The following is a 23943-nucleotide window of genomic DNA, read 5'->3' as shown; positions in this document are numbered from 1 at the left end:
AGACAAAGATGTAGCCAACTAGTTTTTCGGGATCCACAAGTCTGACTCAGACAGAGAAGTAACCATTGATAACAGTAAAGCCAAACTTCCTATCTTGTGTTTCCAAAAACAGAAAACTTCACCATTGTGATTTTAGCAGTTAAGTTATATACTTGAATATTAAATGGCTATATGGAACTGAGAATCCTGTGTTTACAAAAAGCATAATGTATACTCATCCTCAGCATCTGTTGAATGCAAAATAATATAGTTTGAAACATGTTGGAAACCAGTAGCTATTGACTTCCATATAATTTTTTGTGGACGTCAATGTTTGCAATATGCTTAAAAATAGCTTCTTTTGTGTTCAACAGAAGAAAGAAATACGTTTGGAGCAAGCAGAAGCTGTGTAAATGAATATATATCAATTTTGGGTGAACTTTCCTTTTATAACTAAAACAAACTGTTTCTGCTGCTTTTATTTCTTCCTGTGATCCATCAGAGGCTGCTCACAACCAGTGACGCATTAAACGGCAGTTTCTCTAGCTCTGATTTGCTGAAGATCTTATCATTCGGCCACATGGTGTACAAGAGAACATCAGTAAAAGACACACTCACTTCACTCAACCCCCAATTTCCAACCAGAACAAATCACGCTGCTGGCTATCTGAAAACAGGTCACTGTAATACAGAATCTCTGCTCTTTGCGGCCTGTGCTTTGTCTGGGTGCTGGATATATTTTGCATGGAGATTTTTCTTTAGGTGTTTTTATTGTTATTTATGATCTTAGATGTTTTAATATTTAGAGACTCTGTTCATTTGCGTTATGTGCATTTATAATGAATTACAGAACAGTGTGGTGAAAATGGGTATTACTGATTAAATTAAGTTGTAGCGCCACCAAGTGGTTATATTATAATAAAAAGGCATTTAAAATCACGGGACCATTTAGGTAGCTTATGAAAAATTTTGTTATTATTATACATTTGAAGATGAAATTATTAGCCCTCTTGTAAAATATTTGTTCTTATTCAAATATGTCCCAAGTCTTGTTTAACAGATCAAGGGAATATTTCGAGTTATTTACGATTATATTTGTCTCACGGTGAACATGTTATTTGTTTTAGTTTGGCTGGAAAAACTAAAATATTTCTTCTTCTTTTTTATGGCTAAGGTCAATATTAGCCCCTTAAGAAATGTTATTAGATTGGCTATAAAATAATAGTTGTCAGATGGCTTGCTTAATTAACCTAATTTGCCTAGTTAACCAAATTAACCTAGTTAAGCCTTTAAATTAAACTTTAAGCTAAATACTGGTATCTTGCAATATAACAAGTAAAATAGTATGTACTGTCATTATGGCAAAGACCACGAAAAATGTTATTATAAATTAGTTGTTAAATCTTTTATGATTAAAAATGTTTGAAAAAAAACGTTGTTAAATAACACTTATATAATGAACATTTCACAGGAGGGCTCATAATTTTGTCTTCAACTGTATAAGAAGTAATCAGTACATATATACTGTATTATTAATAATGTCATTAGGATATAAAAATATTTCAAAAGCTTCTAAACAATAAACATTTTTGCTTTACATTCATTATAATACATTTTAAGTATGGTTCAATCTATTTCAACTAAAATGTGTACAATAAGTAGATCACTAAAACCAAAATACAAAATAAAATATTAAAACTACACTGAAAAAAAAAGATTTGTTGCTAACAGTTTATATGGGTTGAATTTAAACAATTTAAATAATGTTCAACTAATGTTCAATTAACGTTGTTTGTTTAAATTCAGCCCAAATAAATAGTTTACAACCATATAACTTAAAAAAAACTAAATCCAAGGACTCTGTGTTGTAAGCCAGACTTCAGTCATTGGTATACACTAGAACTCCAAGAGATCTGTCAGTAACTTCTCTGATGCTTTCCAAGTCCGTCGTCATTGAAACACATGCAGGAATAGGGTTGTCTGTTTCAGTCGAATTGTGTTGTCACGTTTTTAAACGGTTTCTATTAACATATTTCATACATGCTCTTTTATTTAATTCAATTTATTTGACCTGTTTCCAGATCTTGTGGAAGAGGATTTCTCATCACAGATGTACAGTCAGTAAAATTAGGCATTTAATATACCCAAGCTTAAAAGATTAGTTCACTTCCAGAGTAAAGTTTCCTGAATATTTGCAAAAATTTTTACTAATCTCAGATGATTTTTCTAAAAAGTTCATTTTAACCACAAAAGCTTGTCTGGCACTAGCTATGGGTTGCAACTTTTGTAGTTGTAATAAATAGGCCTACCCGTTTGTTTGTTTGTTTGTTTGTTTGTTTGTTTGTTTGTTTGTTTGTTTTTGAAAAAATACATTGCCAAATAGATTCACAGGGCAAGACCCTTACTCCTTAGTTGGGATTGTTTAGAGCTCTTAAAAGCTGTATCAAAACTGCAATTTGTAAGTTCAAGCTATTTTGCACCATGGAACGTCTACTATGAAGTCCCTGCATGTTTTCCTCAAACACCTCCTTTTTTTTGACTGAAAACAGAAAGAGATGAACATCTTAGATGCTATGGGGTGAGTAAATGATTAGGATTTTTTTTATTCTGTAAGTGAACTAATCCTTTAACCACATGATCCTGTTTACAGGTGGCTTATCTTTACTGGGACATCTGCTCCACATTAAGACCCAGTGACCAGAGTCATGCCAACACAACCACAGTGCAGATGTCAAAGACAGTGAAGGACAATGGTAAGATGCAAAGGCCAATAAATCAACCGTTTGTTGCATCAACTTTTTGATTTATAAACGTGGCGAACGCACAAAATGGCAGAAATGTGCATCCAGACCCCCCTAAATTTTTCACTCTGTTATATTGCAGCCAATTGCTAAAATCATTTAAGTTCATTTTTTTTCCAATAAATGTACACTCAGCACCCCATATTGACAGAAAAACACAGAATTGTTGTCGTTTTTGCAGATTTAATAAAAGAGACAAAACTCGGAAATATCACATGGTCCTAAGTATTCAGACCCTTTGCTCAGTATTTAGTAGAATATTCCTTTTCATCTAATACAGCCTTTTTGGGAAAGATGCAACAAGCTTTCACACCTGGATTTGGGGATCCACAGCCATTCCTCCTTGCAGATCCTCTCCAGTTCTGTAAGGTTGGATGGCAAACGTTGGTGGACATCCATTTTTAGGTCTCTCCAGAGATGCTCAATTGGGTTTATATCAGGGTTCTGGCAGGGCCATTCAAAAACAGTCACGGAGTTGTTGTGAATCAACTCCTTCATTATTTTAGCTGTGTGCTTAGGGTCTTGTCTTGTTGGAAGGTAAACCCAGTCTGAGGTCCTGAGCACTCTAGAGAAGGTTTTTATCCAGGATATCCCTGTATTTGGCCACATTCATCTTTCCCTCAATTGCAACCAGTCTTCCTGTCCCTAAAGCTGAAAAACACCCTCACAGCATGATGCTGCCACCACAATGCTTCACTGTTAGGACTGTATTGGACAGGTTATTCTGGTGTATGTTTATTTTTAGGAAGGTTTTTCTGCAAATATTATAAATCAGACCCTTGATCTGATAGGAAGTCTGGACAGTCGATTACACATGGACTTCCTCTGTGAAGACAGAACGTCAGAAGGTGATCTCACTAAGACAGACTAGAGGTCAATTAAAAGCACACACAAATAAGTAATTTAAAGCCTTTATTTGTGTCCCTGAACATTTTGATATAACTTACACCTTAACATTTTCAAGGCAACTTGGGAATGCTCAACAAAACCATCATCCATTTTGGCTCAACGTTTGAAAAAAAAAATCTAAACCTAAAGTAAATGTAACTCCTTCTCTTTCAAGAAAACATTTCAGCAGGTCCTCTTATACATCACAGATGTTTAGGTCAGGCGCTAATGTATTTGTGCTTCAATTCTGCAGCACGTTTTAAGACACTTCTTACTATTTGAAATGCGTAATTCAGTTAAGACTATATTAACTGTGTACATTCAAAAACCAAGCACAGGTAGTCAGTCAACATTTAGTCTGGCACATTGAATCTTAAAGGCACAGTTCACCCTCAAAAAATGTAATAACCTTCATGTATTATTTCTAATAAGAAACAAAATAGAAAATAAAATATCTATAGGTTTTTTCTGTATAATGAAAGTTAAGGTGGTCCCAAACAATATTGGATGACATTAACTTAATTTCAATGGAGAAATGAGATTGGGTTGGTCAATCTGTTTACATCTGGGTGATCCATCACTTTAATGTCCCCATCATTGATGATGTTTAATCAGCTTAGGCATGTTTAGTGTTTCAGTATTACCTGCAGGCTTTATTAATCGGAAGCCCTCACTTGTGCATTTGTGCATAGTTGTAGTAATATGGCATGTGGTATATCATTAAGATCTTGTTCATGCATTGGAATTAGTACATTCCATGTGAGTTGAAAATATTCTTGTAGTGTTCTTTCTATATTTGCCCAGATAATGTTTTTGAATACAATGCCAATTCAAGGAAACTTCTGATGGAGAAATTAGTAAGAGATTTCACCCAAAAATGTATATTTACTCACTCTCTGTTTGTTCCAAAGCTTTCTGACTTGCTTTTATTCTATTGAATAAAAAAAATAACATTTTAAAGAATTTTGGTAACCGGAAGTACTTTGTTTTTTGTTATCAATGTCAAAGGCTACTGGTTTCCAACATTCTTCAAAACTTTTTTCTCGTATTTTGTTTCGTGTCATTCAAAACTGGTATGCTTCAGCTTTTTTGTTCATAAAATGAAAGTCATCAGGTTCCAGGTGTAATTTTTAAACAATACTTTTCTCCCTATGAAACACAACTTTACAACGTTACAGGTATAGCTCACACAACTTAAATTGGCTTGTTATTTAATCACCCTCCATCCATCCAAGGTGTATTATGAGTTTTTTCAGTAGGTTTTTAGCTTAAATAAAAGGCAGTTTATTCGGTACCACCACTTTGTAAAAAATGTATGCGTATAAAACAAATAGATTGGTCTGCAAGAAACTAAATAACAGTCTGAGCTTCCTGTTTTTATTCTTTAATAAATCTTATGTGTGAGTTTGTTTGAATGTTCAATTTCTTGGGCAGAATGACTATTTCACTTAAGGCCACATTTTATCAACAGAAGCCATGAGTATTGTTTTAGTTTAGCCTGTATATTTTCATACTTTTTTAAACTCTTAAGTTCTGGAAGCCATTGGCTTCTTTAATGTTCAACTGAAGACAAAATGTCACCTCGGATAGCCATGAGGGAGAGGTAATTAACAGCAAACTTTCATTTTTAGGTGAACTAACTATTTAATGAACCTTCCAAACTCTTTTAAATGGTAAAGGATGACCAAATGTTCATTTTTGGCTAAACCATCCCTTTAATATCTCCTCCAGGTTTTGTTTCTGATCTAGTAAACCAATTTGGCGATCTCCACCAATTCTGGCATGTCTGGGTTTGCTACAACAAAATCTGTGCTATAATCAATATCTCCAGTCCGGATCCATTGACTCATAGCACGTTGGGCAGGTAGAGAGAGCAAAGCAGCATGTTCTGTCCCAGAGCAGGGAAGCGTCTGAAAGCCTCCCAGGCATCTGAGAAGATGTTGTATTTGAGGAAGACGCGGTGCTCCAGGCTGGTTGGCAGGCTCACGTCTCTGCTCATGATGTAGATGCCATCGTTGTGCAGTGTGCAGGTGAGGTTCAAGCCTGATTTCGATGTGTTTTCCTTAAGTTGCAACCATTCTCCAGTCTGCACGTTGTAGGACTGTACCGTCAGCATGTCCTCTGTCTGGCTGAGCCTTCGCCGTCCACTTTCTCCAGGTTCCAGCTCATGCGTGTAGCCTCCCACCAGGTAGATGGTGTCCTCCACAGAGAGCATCTGCTGCTTGCGCACATGAGCCGAACAGGAACGGAAAACAGACCATGTGTCCGAGGCAGGACAGTAGCGCAGGACGTTGGTGTTTCTGTCTGTCACATATAAGAAGAAATACATTGAAATAAGAACTTTAAAGGAGGCCGATTATGCAAAAATCACTTTTATAAGTGGTTTAAACACAATTGTGTGGCAACAGCGTGTGGATATAGCCAGCCTCTAATTGTAAAAAAAGAATTGATTTCATTTTTAATAATCACACTTTACATAAACATTCTGCAGAAACACTGTGATTGACATTCTCCCCTTGTACTTGTCTTCGGAGGGGGAAAGCCCCGCCCATTAGTGGCAATCTCTCCTTCAATAGCATAGACAGCCCTGAGTGAGAAGCAGCCATCCACAAATAGAGTTTTAGGATGTTCATAGCTCCACCATCTTTTGAAAAGAGGGCTGGAAGCAAACACTCTCATTTAAATTTAAAGCGACAGTCACCAAAATGGCGCAATTTGGATCAAAACCTAAAAGAGGCCGTTTCAAAGAGATATACAAGTTTATTTGTGGGGTATTTTGTGCTGAAACTTCACACACACATACTCTAGGGATTTATTTTACATCTTGTAAAATGGGGCATAATAGGTCCCCTTTAAAGGTGATTTTAAATACAGTGGTCTCTCGCCAAAACTCGGTCTTGCGGATTGTTTTGAGTGCAATTTGACTTGCTTTTTTACAGCGCATTGTGTTCTGCGTCCTGATTGGCTGTAGACCGTTGTTAATCAATCTCCTCTGTGCCGTGCCTCCTGTACATCCCAGAATGTGTTCAGCTTGCCAAATTGACAACAATCTTTGATCACTAGCAGTGTGACTCTGTGCTGTACTCTATATATGCAGGTTTTCTCCCTAACAAACCCCATAATGTCAACGAAACAGTCTGCACAGTCAAAGGCACCCACTGTAGCACCCAAAAGGCAGAGGAAGATGCTAACCATCACACAAAAAGTTTTAACTTCTTGACATGCTAAAAGACAGTAGAAGTTGTGGTCGTGTTTAAACAATAGAGAAATCTGTGAAAATGCTAATGCTTATCTGAGAAAAGAGTGTAGTGAGGGGTTTTAAAGCCTGAAAACATATATAACAATTCTAAAAAAAAAAAGAGCTGACTACTTTGCTGATTTCATCTATTGCAAGCTATTTTTAGCTTGAGGGACCACTGTATCTTGCAGTTATCTTTTCGGCTGTGACATACAGCTATGGAAATATTAAGACATCATTTGATTTACTGGATTTATTAGGTACAAGTCTGAATAAAATATTCATTTTTATTATATTATAGGGCTAATAATATTTATATCAAATTCTTAATAAAAATGTAAATGATAAATTCTATTTTTTTTTCAGAAAATGATCACCTTGTGTATTATTATTGCATCAAAGATTGATTTCCTGCCTCTTCTGAAGTTAAAACATTCGTATTTTGTTGTCTAAAATGAATATACAGTAAACATGTCAGAAAACATGGCGCCATTTTGTTATTTTATGCCAAAAAATACTTTAAATCACATTTTCATTTTAAATTTAGTCTTCGAAAGTTTACAGAATAATAAAAAATACGATTTACTCAGACACAATTAGAATAAAAATACACTATTACTACTATTACTACTATATAAAAACTCTATGGAAGCCCATGTCTGTCATAAAATAAATTGATATGATCTCATATTTGAAACATTAAGACAGAATTGCAAAATCATACTCATAATTGTGAGTGAAAAGTCAAAATTACTGAGAGACAAAAATAGATATAAACCCAAAATTCTAACTTTTTACCTTGTACTTGAGATGTCTTTTTTTAATGACATTATATCTCTCCTTTTCTGAGCCAAAATTCTTAATTTGTTCTTTACGCAAGTCTTGGGGGTGGGGGGCAGGGGGGTCAAATCAATTTTCTAATTCTGTGCGAGTGTAAATGAACCCAGCTCTCGGTGAAACGCACCTCTAGAGGTATAACCGCCCATGACGTAGATCATGCCCTGACACTCACAGGCAGAGAACTCAGCGAGAGGATCAGGCAGAGACGCCACACACGTCCACCAGTCCTGCTCGGGACTATAACACTCCACTGTACCCAGACAATGACCTCCAACCGCATACAGCTTCCCACTCACCGCCAGCAGCTTGAAGTTTGATCTGGACATAAAGAAAGAGCAGGGATACAGTAGCTCACCCAGAAATAAAAATGCTGTTATTTTAATCACCCTCAGGCCACACAGGATGTAGGTGACTTTTTGTTCAGTAGACCATTAAAGAAACTATTTTTGCCATCATCCTTGGTGATTCATAAAATGCAAGTCAAAGCATTTTGAGAGTCACAAAAATAATAAAAATACAGAATAGGGATGCACTGAAATGTAAATTATGGGCCAAAACCGAAACCAATAAATTCTGAACTTGGCCGAAAACCCAAAATACTTTTGTAAATTGTATTCATTTTACTAAGTTCTAATTGAAATCACTATTTATTATTATTTTATTACATATCATAAAGTAACTGTAACCCAATAACTTTTTAAGAAACACAAACCAATAACCACATTTAGTCACACTTTATTTTAATGGTCCATTTGTTGAATTTAAGTTACATTGCATCTACATGCCAACTAATTCTCATTAGATTATAAGTAGACTGTTAGGTTAGGGTTAGTGTATAAGTTGACGTGTACTTGCAAAATTTCTTATAGTCAGTTAAATGTCTGTTGAAGGAGCAGTATCAACAGATATTAAGCAGACAGTCTACTAATACTCAGATGGACTATCAAAATAAAGTGTTAGCCCACATTTTATTGACTGTAAACCGTTATTGACATTGAACAAGTCGAGAGTTGACATTTTACCAGCATTGCATATAGCTGCACAGTAGTGCTAAGCTATTGAAATGCATTGGTTTCATAGTGCAGCACTTTCTGCGTCCAGTGAGAAAGCTGCTTCACTTCACTCTAGGGCTGGGCAATATGGCAAAAATGCAATATTGATAATTATTTTCCATATTGAACAATAACAATATATATTTCGATATAAGTTGTTAATGCTTTCAGTACCCCAACAATGACTGAAGCCACAAAAATTAAAGGGTCCATTAAATAGCATAACATATTTTCGGCCAATAAATTTTCAGTGGCTAAAAATTTGGTACATCTCTAATATCAACACACTTTTAGCTTGCATTTCTGCTGGCTTATGGATCAATATAGAGTAATAAAGTCCAGAGCTTATCATTGTTATTGACTTAAGTTTTATCGCGATTTGATACAATATCATTTATCAGACCAGTCCTACTTCACACTGTGCAACTGAAGGGAGAGTGAAACCAGTGTGCTGATAATTTTGCATTTTATAATGTTGCAACCTATAAGACAATAAAAATGTAAACAAAACAGCTTCCTCCGGGTGCTCCGGTTTTCCCCACAGTTCAGTGCTATAGGTGAATTGGGTAAGCTAAATTGTCCATAGTGTATGTGTGTGAATGAGAGTGCATGGGTGTTTCCCACTGATGGGTTGCAGCTGGAAGGGCATCCGCTGTGTGAAACGTGCTGGATAAGTTGGTGGTTCATTCCGCTGTGGCAAGGCCTGATTAATAAAGGGACTAAGCTGAAGGAAAATGAATGAATGACAAATAGCCTCAGCTCAATGTACAGTTTAAATTTGACCCAGTCGTACATCTGTCATGATTTCACTCAGGAGTGTTTCCCAAAACTGTGGATGAAAGGTAATATTGTTGTAAATAATGTTCAGTTCAGTTTCAACTTCATAAGACCTGCTTTTTTGTCAGGAACCAAAGGTATTTATGTTTTGCCTGTAGATTTTTTTTACTCTCAAAGTCTTGGTAGCGATTCATTTGCATTTTATGAATCACCAAGGACCTCGTCTTCAGCTAAAAATCACCTGTTCTACTGAAGAAAACAATCTGATCGTATAGCCTGAGAATAAGTGACTATCTAATTTTGGGTGAACTGTTCTTTTTAAAGAGATCATCTTTAAAGGCCCCTTAAACTGAAGAAATGAATTGTACCTCTTCTGGTTCAGAGATGCCACATGGTTCCACTCATTCTTGGAGGGGTTGTAACAATGAGCGGCTGAGATTTCTTGACTTGTCATTCTGTATCCACCAACAATAAACAAGTAGTTGTCCAGCACCGCAGATCCATAACCCCTGACATTGATCATATCCTGAGGAAGGTTGTTGGCTAGAGGTTTCCAGCGTTGTTCTACCTCACCATACCTCAACATGGACCAAGGCTCATCCTGATTCGCCAAATCCAGACAGGTGTCAGTAAAGTCCCCTATTGCTACTAAAGTGGCCGTGCCTTTCATGCGGATATCTCGGATCTGTTCACGCACATTAGCTGCCAACATCCTGAACTCCGGCCTGCGCAGCATAGGATGATAATAACAGCTCATGAATTTCAGGCAAGCCTTTCTCAGGTCATGCATCCCATAGATTTCAGAGAGCTTGAAGAGCTCCACGCAGTTCTCCTGCTTGATTTCGGACAGAAGTAGCTTTAGGATGGATGTGACTTGCAGGAAGGATGCGGTTTCGATCAGGTCTTCCAGAGTCTCGTTGTCCACCTGAACTTTGGAGGTGTTGATGAACTCCAGCACCAGCTCGAGCCCGGGCGCGCTCAGTCCCCGAAGCCGCACCGAATCCTCCGCGGACTCGCGCATCCCGGAGCTGTAGAGCGCGCGGAAGTAATCGCTCTTTTCGATTAGTTTGCTTTTACTCACATTGTACGTCTTGTCATCCATCACGATCTCTATTATCTGCTCGGGGGAGGTCATGGCTGCTGTTCTGGGATCAGCGGTTGTGATAAAAGGCGCTCCGGTCAAAAGCCTATATATGGAAATGTTGAGCGCATCGGTTCGGAGTCTGTTCATCTGCATGAATGTATTCCATAAACATCCGCTTCATTTGCAAACAAGTTCTGCATTGCAGACGGATCATCTGCATGTGATATATAATAATTCTTTATGAACTCGTCTTCTTGTTGAGATGTTCTTCATTTCGCAGATTTATGCAGTCAGCAGATGTGCATTCTTGACCGATCAATCCCATTTTAAAAAACTTAAGTCATGTTTTATGGGTAATAATGTTTTGGTATCATAGTATGGCAGTTTATTTTTGTTCTTTAAACTGTTCGGGTTTTCAAATGTAAATCAGTTCCTGTTTTGGTCCTGTGACTAGTGTTACGTCACGCCGCCCTTTTTTGCGTTATAAAATAATAATAATAGTTATTTTATTTTTACATTACATCATTTTTACTGCTGCTACTATTTTATCATTATTATTGTTAATTATGTTTATACATTTAGTTTTTTTTTTACCTTTTTACAATATTATTTACTTACTTTCTTAATTATTTTGGTCATATGTTGTGGCATATTGTGCTTCGAATTATTTATTTATTGTGCACAATCAAAACCTAGAGAAAACATTGCTTGAAGCGTTCCATGGATATATACAAATATCTATGGAAGCGGTCAAAGAACGTGTCACACATCCATTTCTTCCGGACAGAAACTTGATGTGATTATAGATTTGTGACGCATACTGCCGTGTTTCAAAAGCCTATGTTTCACACTTTAACCTTTACTCTAATTTACTTAATAACGTTAATCTTTTCGCCACAAAGAACGTTCGCTTTTAAATGTATACTTCGTAAATGGCAGGACAAAATCATTAGCTCTACATTCTGTCAGGGTTTATTTTGTCGACGTACATAACTCAACGCCAATGCTCAGACACAAGCGACAACAATTTTAAGCATATTTAACAAACATTTAATTATTATTCGGTATGGGAGACAAGCCTTTAAGAGTGTAAGTGTTGACCTGGGCTGAAAAGCGGCTTTTGAGAATGTTGCATGTGATATATGTGATAATAAGCTATTTAGAGTCGACTTTAACAACAAAGATGGAGAAATCGAAGTAATAAACTCACGTGCTTTTTGCCTACACACTGATTTAATGTTTATTTTCCCCCTCAGACTGGCGTGTGGTGACGTTGAAGGAAGATTAAATGCTTTGTTCAACCGGGTGAACGCCATCCAGAAAAAGAGCGGGCAATTTGATGTGAGTCTGCACGTGTAACGTTAGTGTCTTGTTTTTTTTTAAAGAGACAAACTTGAAGAGAGAGAGAGATTGTGTTTACTTAGACAGATTTGTTTTTCAGTTGCTGCTGTGTGTTGGTGACTTTTTTGGAAGCTCGCCTGAAGCTGAAGCAGAATGGGCAGCATACAAATCTGGTGCAAAAAAGGGTAAGGTCACTTTAAACATGTATAAATTGTATATCTGTAATCACAGCAAGTGAATGTCATGGATGTGTTTAAATCCCCAGCACCCATCCACACTTGTATTCTCGGCGCAGCCAGTCTAGAGACTGTCAAATATTTTCCAAGTTCTGATGGCTGCGAGTTGGCAGAAAATATCACATGTTTGGGTAAGATGTATCTATCTATCTATCTATCTATCTATCTATCTATCTATCTATCTATCTATCTATCTATCTATCTATCTATCTGTCTATCTGTCTATCGATCTATCAATCTATCTATCGTGCTTGGCATATATAAGCGCACCCCTCACAATCTTTCTTTTAAATTCATATTTTTAACAGGAAGCTTTACAATATTATATTTGTGCATATACATTAGATTAGTCAGTACTGAAGCCAAATCTGGAGCTTATCTAACAAAATAACATACAATAATGGTCCAAAAACTAGTACACCCAAATTTTTATGTTATACAAATATTAAATACAAAATTTAAAAGAGGATAAGTCAAGAGAAGCAAAAAAAAAAAAAAAAAAAAAAGTCAAAATTAGTTGAAATTTTGTAGGTTGTAATTATTTTTCAATATTTTGCTTGAATTTAATTGTATTATCTTTCCATTTCTAAACATGTTTGGTGACTGAAATATTAAATTAATAAATGTATCTGTTTAGTTTAAATGCACCAATACATTGTCTATATTCACTGAGAAATGGATACAAATATTCATTTTCAAAATGAGATCTATCTATCTATCTATCTATCTATCTATCTATCTATCTATCTATCTATCTATCTATCTATCTATCTATCTATCTGTCTGTCTGTCTGTCTGTCTATCTATCTGCTAGTAATACTGTAAGTTTTGCTTTAAAACTGGACAGTGAATTGTTAGGGTGAGGTTGTTCTGATTATGTTTTTATTTACATTGTTTTTTAAATTTATTTAAAAAAATGTATGGTTTAATTTTATTTGTCAGTAAATTAAAATTAATTTTAAAAGACTAATGTAAAAAATGTTTAGTTTGCTATTATTAATTAATTATTATTTTTTTAAATGCACTTTAATTGAATATGTTGGGCCTGATTTATAATAATAATAATCATAATAATAATAATTAAAAATAATATTTTTTGACTGAATTATGCCTTCAAAAGAAAATATGAATCTAAAATAATATACCTTTTAATTTGATATGAATAATATGATTATAATTTATTATTATTATTATTAATAATTTGATTTAATTTTGATTTATTCAAGGCTTATGTTTTTCGACTTCTAAGTAAAATTAATGTAAAAAGATAGATCAATAATAATAAATATATTTTTGTTTATCAATAAGTGAAAATCAACTGGTGTAATAATCAGTAATATTAATATTATTATTATTAATAAAAATATTAATAATAAAATCCCACATTTACTTACTGTCACTATACATTTATTTTCCAGGTCGAAGGGGCATTTTCACAGGCGCATCAGGTCTTCAGATTGCCTATGTCAGTGGCAGAGAAGCTCATCAGGAACCGGCTCCGTCACACTGCTTTACCCCTAAAGACATTACTGCCCTGGTGGCACCACTGCTGTCCAGCTCCAAATTTCGGGGAGTTGACATTCTCCTGACCTCACAGTGGCCTCGAGGCGTGTGTCAATATGGAAACAGCCCAGTCAGTGCTTTGTTTTTCTTGTTTAAAACATTCAGGTATATTTCGTAGATATTTCATAGTACTAACAAAGTTGTGCTTTATTTGTAGGAAACAGATATGAAGTTTTGTGGAGTTTCGTCTATCGCAGATCTCGCTGACAAGCTGAAACCTCGCTACCATTTTGCAGGTCTGGAGGGAGTACATTATGAGCGGCTGCCCTACAGGTGTGGTGTTAAAGCATCAGGATGTTTTTTTACTCTTGTAACATGTTGTTTGTCTCACAAATGGTGTTCTAAATTCACAGGAATCATGTGGTTCTTCAAGAAAATGCTCAGCATGTCAGTAGATTCATCGCACTGGCAACAGTTAATAATCCTGCCAAGAAGAAGGTGGGGGAATTATTTTTTATTTAATATTTGTTATTGTCATCATCTTAATTTTGGCTTAAAATCAATGCCATTTCAGTGCTCTTCTGTATTATTGAATAATGTAAGTTTTAAAATGAAACGATAAATGTGAACTTTAAATATTCCTACACAATTCTTCTTTTTTATAAAGAAATTGAGGTAAACTTGTGGGTTAACCATTAATTTATTTTCTTATAGTATTTGTATGCATTCAACATTATCCCGATGAAAAACATGGACTCCACAGAGTTAGTCAAACAACCTCAGGATGTCACAGAAAATCCCTACAGGAAACCTATGAAAGATGGGAAGAAAGAAAGACAGCCAGCCTCAATGACTGATGCACAGGTGCGTGTTGATTTCCTTTTTTTTGTAGTTTAATTTGTAGTATGGCTGCACGGTGGTGCAGTGGGTAGCACATTCGCCTCACAGCAAGAAGGTCGCTGGTTTGAGCCTCGGCCTGGTCAGTTGGCTTTTCTGTGTGGAGTTAGCATGTTCTCCCCATGTTCGCGTGGGTTTCCTCCGGGTGCTCCGGTTTCCCCCACAGTCTAAAGACATGTGGTATAGGTGAAATGGGTAAGCTAAATTGTCCGTAGTGTATGTGTGTGAATGAGTGTGTATGGATGTTTCCCAGTGATGGGTTGCAGCTGAAAGGGGATTCGCTGTGTAAAACATATACTGGATAAGTTGGCAGTTCATTCCGCTGTGGTGACCCCAGATTAATAAAGGGACTAAGCCGAAAATAAATGAATGAATGAATTTGTAGTATGCAGATATTAAATTATTGCTCCTGGCAACATTTACACATCTTCATCTTCATGATATTTGAAATAAGTCAGTGATGTTTGAAAATTTGTTTCTTAAAGGTCCATTTTGTTTGATAAAGAATAATGCGATTTATTCCTGCGATGGCAAAGCTGAATTTGAATGATCCCTCGGAAATCAGTAATATATTGATTTGCATTTAGGAATTATTTATTATTATCAATGCAAACAGTTTTGTGTTATTGTGAAGAAATGTTGTTTTTTTTTCAGAATTCCTTGACATCAAAGGTGTTTGACACATTTATGAATTATGTTGTTGGACTCTATGATTGGATTGAACCTTATGTTGATGAATATTGATCTTTTTCCCCCTCTTTGATCAGGAGGAACCAGCATCCCAGTTCTTCTTTGATCTGGGCCAGAAGAATCAACAGCGACAGCATGGCAGGAAGAGACAGTCAGATGGAGACCGGCCAAATCAGCACAAACAGCCTCGAAGACCACGTGAGTCCATTCAAATACACTCTTTTCTTTATTTAAATGAATTATTTTAATTATCAATATACTCAACAAGATTAGAATCATAACTAAATTATATTAGAATGGATAATTGTCTTGTGCAGTATAATAACAGCATACACAAGTGAACCCTTGTGACTATGCTCCACACATTCGTTCTTTCAACACAGTCTTAATTGGAATGTATAGCCACACTTTGAAAAGTATTTGAAAAATACATAGAACTGAAGCTTTAAACTATTTCTTTATTCTAATATTTAATATGTTATTCTGAAAAATTCAGCAGAACTTTATGCATTTAGATCTTATTTAGCTTAGAGTTGATATTGGGGAGAGTTTGAGTTGAATTTTGCATGCTGCTCTTGACAGACGTTTTTTCCCTCTCCCTAACAGCTCAGCCCACTGGACCCTGCTGGTTCTGCCTTGCAAGTCCAGAAGTTGAGAAGCACTTGGTCATAAGCATCGGAACACATGTGAGCTCACAAAATACATTCAGTATTCAGCTTTAAAATGTTCAGCAAAAGTCTTTACAAAAAAAAAGTCATAATGCTTAGGATGTTATATAAAACCAGTAACCTCCATGCTCGTTTGAACAGTTCTGCATCTATGCATAAAAAACTAAATAACCATTATTTTGTTTAATCAGTAGGACAATCAGACATAATAAAGTGCTTTAATTTAAGTAAAGTTTACTTGTTTATTATTATAAGTTGTTTTGGCCAAAGGAAAGTGCTTATGTTCCTTTTTTGTTTTTATTATTATGGAAAAGCACAAGCATGAGAAAAAAACTCGATAGCCATTGTTTTTTTCCTCTGTGGGTGTAAATGGTTACTTGTTTACAAAATTCTTCAAAATGTCTTCTTTGGTGTTCAACTGAAACATAAATTCACAAAAGTTTGAAACCTCTTGAGCACAGGGTGTCTGCAGGGTCTTAAAAAGTATTAAAAGTTGATAAATCAATTATGAGAAAATTAAGGCCCTAAAAAGGTATTAAAAAGTCTTAATCACGTTTTTACGAGGTTTTAAATTTTGTTCAAGCGTTGTCCAAAGTGTTTGACTCCAAAAAAGCATAAATATATTTATTTCCTTCTAATATTAACAACGGCGTGCTCGATCCACACGATTGATTCGGACCAGGGCACGTCCGGCCAAGCTCCTCCATCCGGGTGATGTCATGTATTTTGTGACAAACGTGGGAGGGTGATGTGACACTCTCCACATGTAGCAAACCATAGAATGAAACAGACGGCAAAATTGAAAAATGTAAGTTTGCATACTCCTGGTTGGAAAAAGACGAGTTTAAACAGTGGCTGAAGCCTGTCGCTGAAAAAAAGACACGTAATTTATTCTTTCAAGCTTTTGTTTCTTCCGAGCTTATCTGAGTTCTGTTGCATGGTTGCGCTCCATTAATTTATTTAACTACAATTGTTTATTAGCAACTGTTTATTAAGTTAAAGGTTTGATACTGATTAGAACTTGAAGTGGCGATGAGGTCTTAAAATATTCTGGGAGGGTCTTTAAAAAGTCTTAAAAAGGTGTTGAAATTACCTTTAGGATTCCTGCATATACCCTGGAGCATGAATAAATGTTCAATTATTGTGTATACTACCTCTTCAATGCTAATCCAACAACAAAGGAAATAATATATTTATTTGTAATCCATACAAGCTTTTTAAATATGACTGTTCAGTTTCTGTTTCTTGGATGTTTCTTATTATATATATATATATATATATATATATATATATATATATATATATATATATATATATATATATATATATATATATATATATATATATATATATATATATATATTGTTTTTATTAACCCGAATAAGGAATAACAAGAACTATACTGTGGTTATTAATATACTAATTCTTATTTTGTTTTAAAGAATTGGACAAAATGCATTGTGGTGCACAGAGAATCAAATCAACAACAAAAAAATTATGAAGTTACAGACTTGCTGTGTCTTCACATTTCTTCATGTCAGTATTGTTTTTTTTTCCAGTGCTACATGGCTCTCGCTAAGGGTGGTCTCACTCCTGACCATGTTCTCCTGCTTCCCATCGGACATTACCAGTCAGTGGTGGATTTGGCGTCAGAGGTAGTGGAAGAGATGGAGAAATTCAAGAGCGCCTTCAAGAAGTTCTGTAAAAGCAAAGGCAAGCGGTGTGTCCTGTTTGAGAGGAACTACCGGAGCCAACACCTTCAGCTACAGGTTTATACAAAATATTACATCACTGGGTGCTTTTACATGGACATTATCAGTAATCCAATTATAGACAATATTATGATTAAGGTGTTTACAATGAGTTACTTTTAAAATAGTCTTTTAATGTTCCTATATTAAATGTTATAATGCATTGTAGGGCTGCACAATTTATTAAACATGATAGTTATTATGATAGTAGTGTATTTAATATTGTGCAATACATTGTTTTTGTTTTTTATATGCCTAGGATGTTTATTGAAATTTGATCAGATGGGATTGTTCCCCAAATGGTGCTTTTGGCTAGACCGGGCTTAAAGGTGAACTTGTGTTTCAAATCTGAGTGCTGAAAAGAAATATTAAAAGCTGGAGTAGAGACAAGTGGAAATAAGAATCAAAATGTCTGCTGTTGTTTTCAAGCTGGGTTTACATCACCCTGTGTCAATGCACATTTTGAAGTATCACTTGAGAAAGGAACGATGAACAAATTTCCATGAGGTGGTTTTGGTTTAGTGTGTAAATTTGGAGATTTGCTAAATAACACACTACATAAACTGATGATACAAAGGGCAACTTTTTGAGCAATGTTGCTGGGCAACTTTGGGGAATGATGGCAACCAGGTGAGACACAGGGTTAATTATTAGGGCAATAGGTAGGGCCAGACAGAATCTGCGGACGCTTTTTGCTGAATTTCTGCTGAATTATTTTGGGAGTATCATAACTAAAACCTTTATATGTGAAATAAAAAACAATGTATTTTTAACTTTTATTCAATGTTTAAAATGCAAATCCAATTAGATTCACTTTATTTGGTAAACAAAGCAAGTCTTGCATATAATATATCTACTAAAAGACAGAAAATAATACTGTACAAACTGCATTGTACATAAAGCAGAGGAACTTTTTCATATTGGTCAATAATATTACTGTAATTAATTAAACTGAATAAATATAGATTTACACACATTTACACAAGTAAATAAACAGAATTAATGATAGGCTAAAAGTCTGCCGAAAATCTTTAGAATTCTGCGTGTGCAGATTCCGTGCACTAGCAATGGGTTACAGATACAATATTGCTATTCTTAATCGAAAGTAGACAAGCAAAATTGCCCCGCAACATCAAGAAATCAAGTTTTTCCTGTAGTAGTTTGGGAATACATGCTTTAGTGAGTCAAATTTATGACTGTATCTAAATTACATCTAATTAATTAATAAAATGTAAATGTTTTCAATGTTTTGAGGGATATTTAGTGACTATTTAGAGGTTACTGTAGGTCAAACTATACAAACTATGTGTCTAATTTTTATTTTAGGCTCCATGCAGATAAAAACACCTAAAACACCTAAGAAATGTGTTTTGTGAATACTTAAGATGTCTGTCAGTGCTCTAGAACTGCCAGTTTCAGACTGTTGAATGATATTTTTCCTATCAGTGATTGGCGCAATTAAATGCATCACAGTGTTATTAACTGTTATTGGGGTGGGGTATATTTAAATGTATATTTAAATTATACATTTTTATTATTAATACTTAAGAAAGCTAATATTGAGGAAATCTATTTCTTACTATAAAAGGACTGACCCCTCATACATCTTGTTTTGATTTCCTTCAGTGGGAATCAAGCGTTAATTAGGGGGGGGTCAATCCCCTCCAAACCCCCTTTTAATTCGCACCCTGGTTACTAATACTACAGTCAGCCACTCTAACAACTTAATGTAAACACTATTTGCATTTAGGATTTTGTTTCTTTTTTTATGTTTGCATCTTGACAAATATTACATTTAAGTATCTATTACCTGTTTATTTAAGAAAGGTCATTACATCCAGAAATGATTCATCAAAAAAAAAAAAAAAAGAGGATTTCTCGAGCTCTTCCCGCAAATGTTATATTGCAAGAAATATCGTTATCACAATACTCAACAAAAATAGCATATATTGTGCAGCCTTAGTGCATTGATCGATTATTGGCAAGATTGTCCCCATGCCAAACACTTTTGTTTCTCACATCAACTTGTATTTTGTCTTCGTTATGGCAACAAAAACAGTTTCGTGTGTTTGGTTATATTATTATGAAAGCTTTGAGTGCAGTAAATTATCTTTAAAAATTCTCTATTAATAGTAAAACTCTTTTATTTGCCATCAAACTGTTGTATCCTGTCCCAAAATTCTGTGAAAAGTCTAACACCGTATTAAAAGTGTGATTTAAGTAAACAAAGCGTATTATATTTCACATATTTGGATTCGATTTATTTATTTCGAGTCATAGATCCTTAGTCTGAGTTAATATTAGAATGCTGTTGTCCATGTAAACGTACTTCTTCATAATACAATTGTGGTGTCTGCCTGAAGTGGACTGACCTGTACAGATCCCGGGTCAGTTTTAGCAGCACCACATAAATGAAACAGAGTCTGGTCAATGGTGTGGAGGGTTCGAGAGACATTCAGCCCTCCTCTGGTCAGACTTGGACATCATTTCATCAGTTTAAGTCTGAGTGGATAGACTTTCTGTCTGTCTGCGCTGGCGAGGAAATGTTTCTGAGGGGCTTGTATCCCTGTGATGACCGAATACATGGCATCCTAAAGTCCTCCTCGTGAGAAAGTGAGGTGTGTGGTGACTGGTTTATGTTTTTTGGGTGGTTGTTGTCAGGCAGTGCCGGTGCCGATGGAGAAATGCAGCACTGAGGACATCAAAGAGGCCTTCATGACACAAGCTGAAGAGCAGCAGATGGAGCTGATGGAGATTCCAGCTCATACTGACCTCAAACAGGTACAAACCAATCTGTGTGTCTGTCACACTCAACATTTCTCACAGCTGTGCTTCGGCACATTTTTCTGACTTTTCCTGCTTGTATTTGAAATACTTTTCAAAATATGATCCAGTTGTGAATTTCCTTAAGTACAATCATATATAAAATGTACTGTTACTAGTCAGTTTGTTATCATCATTTAATTTTAAATGTTTTATCATTTTTTATTTATGAATTTAATTATTTGATATGACATTAAAAATGGTTCTGTTATTATAATCTGTATTTTTCATGTGTGTATATGTAGAGCTGATAATCATGTGTTGTCAATTTTATTTAGTACTACTACAGTACTACTAGATTGCATATTTGTTATAATTTTATGTACTGTTGATATAACTTTGACAAATGACTTATTTTGAAGTTATTTACTGTATGCATAAAATTAAGAACTAAATAATGTATTTTTATACTTGTAATTCTACTACATTTATACTTATAATTTGACAGTATAATTAAATATACTGGTACTTCATAATTTAATGTTAAATGTTACATGATTATTATTATTTTTAATGTTTAGTATTTACATTCTAGTATAATTATTTTTAACAATATTTTTTTATTTTAGAATGCGAATAAGAATGGATATATAAGACTTATAAGAGTTGAACATTTGCAAAAATATGTAATATTTATTTCTATTTATGTCAAATGACTTATTTTGAAGTTATTTATGTATAAAATTAAGAGCTATGTAATGTTATTTTATACTTATAATTATTATACTTATAATTATTATTATACATTTATACTTTAAATTTAACAGTATAATTGAATACACTGGTACTTCAAAATTTAATGTTAAATTATTTTATTTAACGTTTAATATTTACATTCTAGTGTCATTATTTTTAACACCATATATTTTTTATAAGACTGAATTAAACATATGCAAAAATATGCAAAAAAACATTTTAAACTAAGAAGTTCTGATAGTTATTTTGGTTACGCTTCACGATAAGGTTATATTAGTTAATGTTAGTGCATTTAATAACATGAACAAACAATAAACATGCATTTATAAAACAGTTATTACAGTATTTGTTTGTTAGTTAATGATGATGGATGTTAATAATGCGTTAGTGAATGTTGAACTATGATTAATAATGGTCAACAAGTATTCATAATTAGTTTGTTAGTAAATACATTAATTATTTACTAATAAGAAACTAATAATAACACTTTGTTATTATTGTTAATATTATTTAATTTTTAAAATAATTTCTTGTTATTTGTGACAAATTTTCACTCTCTTCCTCAGTGTACTAGTAAACTCTAACATTATCAAAGACTGAGCAAATCATTTCTGAAATAAAGACAATGTTTTGTGTGTGTGTGTGTGTGTGTGTGTGCGCGTTTGTGTGCGCGTTTGTGTGTGTGTGCGCGTACAAGAAATTTGACACAGACTAACTGATGTTTCTCAATGCAGATCGCTCCTCCAGGTACTCCGTACTTCTATGTGGAGCTGGACACAGGCGACAAGCTGTTTTATCGCATCAAGAAGAATTTCCCTTTGCAGTTTGGCAGGTAATGATAAACACAGCACACTACTTTAAGCGTATGTCCTGATATGCGTCTGCTTAACCGTCTGCTCGTGGTGCTGCAGGGAGGTGTTGGCGAGTGAGGCGGTGATGAACATCCCAATGCGCTCAGACTGGAGAGAGTGTAAAATCAGCAAAGAGGAGGAAGAGGATCAGGCCAAACAAGTACGCTCTGACTACGAGCCCTTCGACTTTGCACTCGATGACTGAATCGACTTTCGTTCCTAAATCCATAAACGTGTCCACTTTTTAATGCTTTTTAACATTTCGCATCAGAAACGGTTTCCTCTCATCCAGACCCATTGAGAGAATGCTGTTGTTTCAGTGACTTTTTTTCAAATTATGACTTGTTTTGGTGATTTATCTCGATCTGTTGGATGGCAACAAGTGTGGGAATATGTTATGTGACTCGTGATTAAAGTCTCTTTTTATTTTCACGTTTGTAAAATCTGAGTTTTCTCTTTTTTTGAAGTGAAAGTGTAGTGTTCGTCATATGCTTGCATTTCATGGCCTTTACTCGCTCTATAGTGAATTCTTGGGATTTTACAGATGTTTGTGCTTGAGGACTCGCACTTCTACTAAATGGAATTTAAAGTTCGCATGAACAGGAAGCTGCGATGGTTATTTTTGTTCATGTTGAGGCAGTTCATAGAGAAATGGAATTTTAAATGAGCAAACAGTGGGCGTGGCTTGTTTTGTCTTTTCTACCCTGGGCTAATTTAATGTAGTAAAGTAGGCATTTCTTTCAGAGAGATCAGGAAAGGGGTTTTAGAAGAGTTACACAACCTAACAGACTCCTGCTGCTTACCATTTCTGTTTGTTGTCAAAACTGACAGCTGGAGCAGCTTGATTAAATATGTTAGACACGCCCATTCCATCAAAATCCCATAATCTGATAATTTAACTAAAAACAAACAGGAAGTGCATTTTCAGATTTCAGTTAAAGATTAGAAGGGCAAACTTAGTTTTTTTCTTAATGACAAGAAAAGATCAATTGTTCACCACAAAACTAGCAATGTGCTCTAATAAAATCATATGGTTAGTTTGGATTTCTTGGGGACTTTAAAAGAAGAAAATCTAGTAATGAGACAAAAATGGTGAAATACAAATTAAGGATTGTCATATATCCTTTTAAATGCAATACAGTAACAAATTCTTTTTTTTGTAACTCTTTAAAGCTGTAAGCGGTGTGAGCGTGGTCAATTAAGTAAAACAATGTTGTTGGATAATAACAGGTACAATGCTCAGCATATACAAGTTCACCCCTCACAAATCTTTCTTTTAAATAATTTTTTTAATAGGAAGCTATACAATATTATATTTGTGCATATACATTAGATTAGTCAGTACTAAAGCCAAATCTTGAGCTTATCTAACAAAATAACTTACGATAATGGTTCAAAAAGCCAGTACACCCAATTTTTTATGTTACAGAAAAATATTAAACACAATTTTTTTTCAGTATTTTGCTTGAATTTAATTGTTATCTTTCAATTTCTAAATATGTTTGTTGACTAAAATATTTTTAAATAAATATATATTAATAAATCTGTTTTGTTTAATGCACCAAAATACACTGCCTATATTCACTGAGAAATGGAGACAAATATTTATTATAAAATGGGCTTTACTCAATTATGCTGAACACTGTATGTTAGTAGTTATTTGTGAAGAACAACACATTCTTTTATTAAATACATTTTTTAAACTCACCCTCAATGTGTTTTTTATTAATGTTACATAAAATAATACTTTATGCATCTATATAAATTATACATACTTTTATATTATTATACTTTGTAATTCAATGTTCAGTGTTTTATAGTATACAGT

At 34.6% G+C, this 23943-nt stretch overlaps 2 protein-coding genes across 3 annotated transcripts; one reads left to right on the top strand and one right to left on the bottom strand.

Annotated features, from left to right (window-relative positions):
• Positions 1-3675: 3675 nt before the first annotated feature.
• klhl42 (kelch-like family, member 42) lies at positions 3676-11091 on the bottom strand. Of its 2 annotated transcripts, none has more exons than XM_056455694.1 (3): positions 9944-11091; positions 7871-8064; positions 3676-5972 (listed from the first exon to the last, which is right to left on the bottom strand). In XM_056455694.1, the coding sequence occupies exons 1-3, from the start codon at positions 10810-10812 to the stop codon at positions 5515-5517; spliced, it is 1521 nt and encodes a 506-aa protein (XP_056311669.1). In that variant the 5' UTR covers positions 10813-11091; the 3' UTR covers positions 3676-5514. The 2 variants fall into 2 exon arrangements, with proteins under 2 accessions (XP_056311669.1, XP_056311670.1); XM_056455695.1 differs by having other exon boundaries at positions 7919-8064.
• A 488-nt stretch (positions 11092-11579) lies between these two features.
• Positions 11580-22558, top strand: cwf19l1 (CWF19 like cell cycle control factor 1). Its single transcript, XM_056455693.1, has 14 exons — positions 11580-11748; positions 11916-12000; positions 12101-12185; positions 12266-12367; positions 13655-13869; positions 13957-14072; positions 14153-14237; positions 14454-14603; positions 15404-15524; positions 15933-16012; positions 17554-17763; positions 20407-20526; positions 21999-22096; positions 22176-22558. The coding sequence occupies exons 1-14, from the start codon at positions 11726-11728 to the stop codon at positions 22318-22320; spliced, it is 1635 nt and encodes a 544-aa protein (XP_056311668.1). The 5' UTR covers positions 11580-11725; the 3' UTR covers positions 22321-22558.
• Positions 22559-23943: the final 1385 nt, after the last annotated feature.

This window comes from Danio aesculapii, chromosome 4 (genome assembly GCF_903798145.1).
Source record: "Danio aesculapii chromosome 4, fDanAes4.1, whole genome shotgun sequence".
In the NCBI taxonomy this organism is placed as follows: domain Eukaryota; kingdom Metazoa; phylum Chordata; class Actinopteri; order Cypriniformes; family Danionidae; genus Danio; species Danio aesculapii.
Note: the sequence above shows the minus strand (reverse complement) of the source record. Positions and strands in the feature narration are given on the sequence as shown.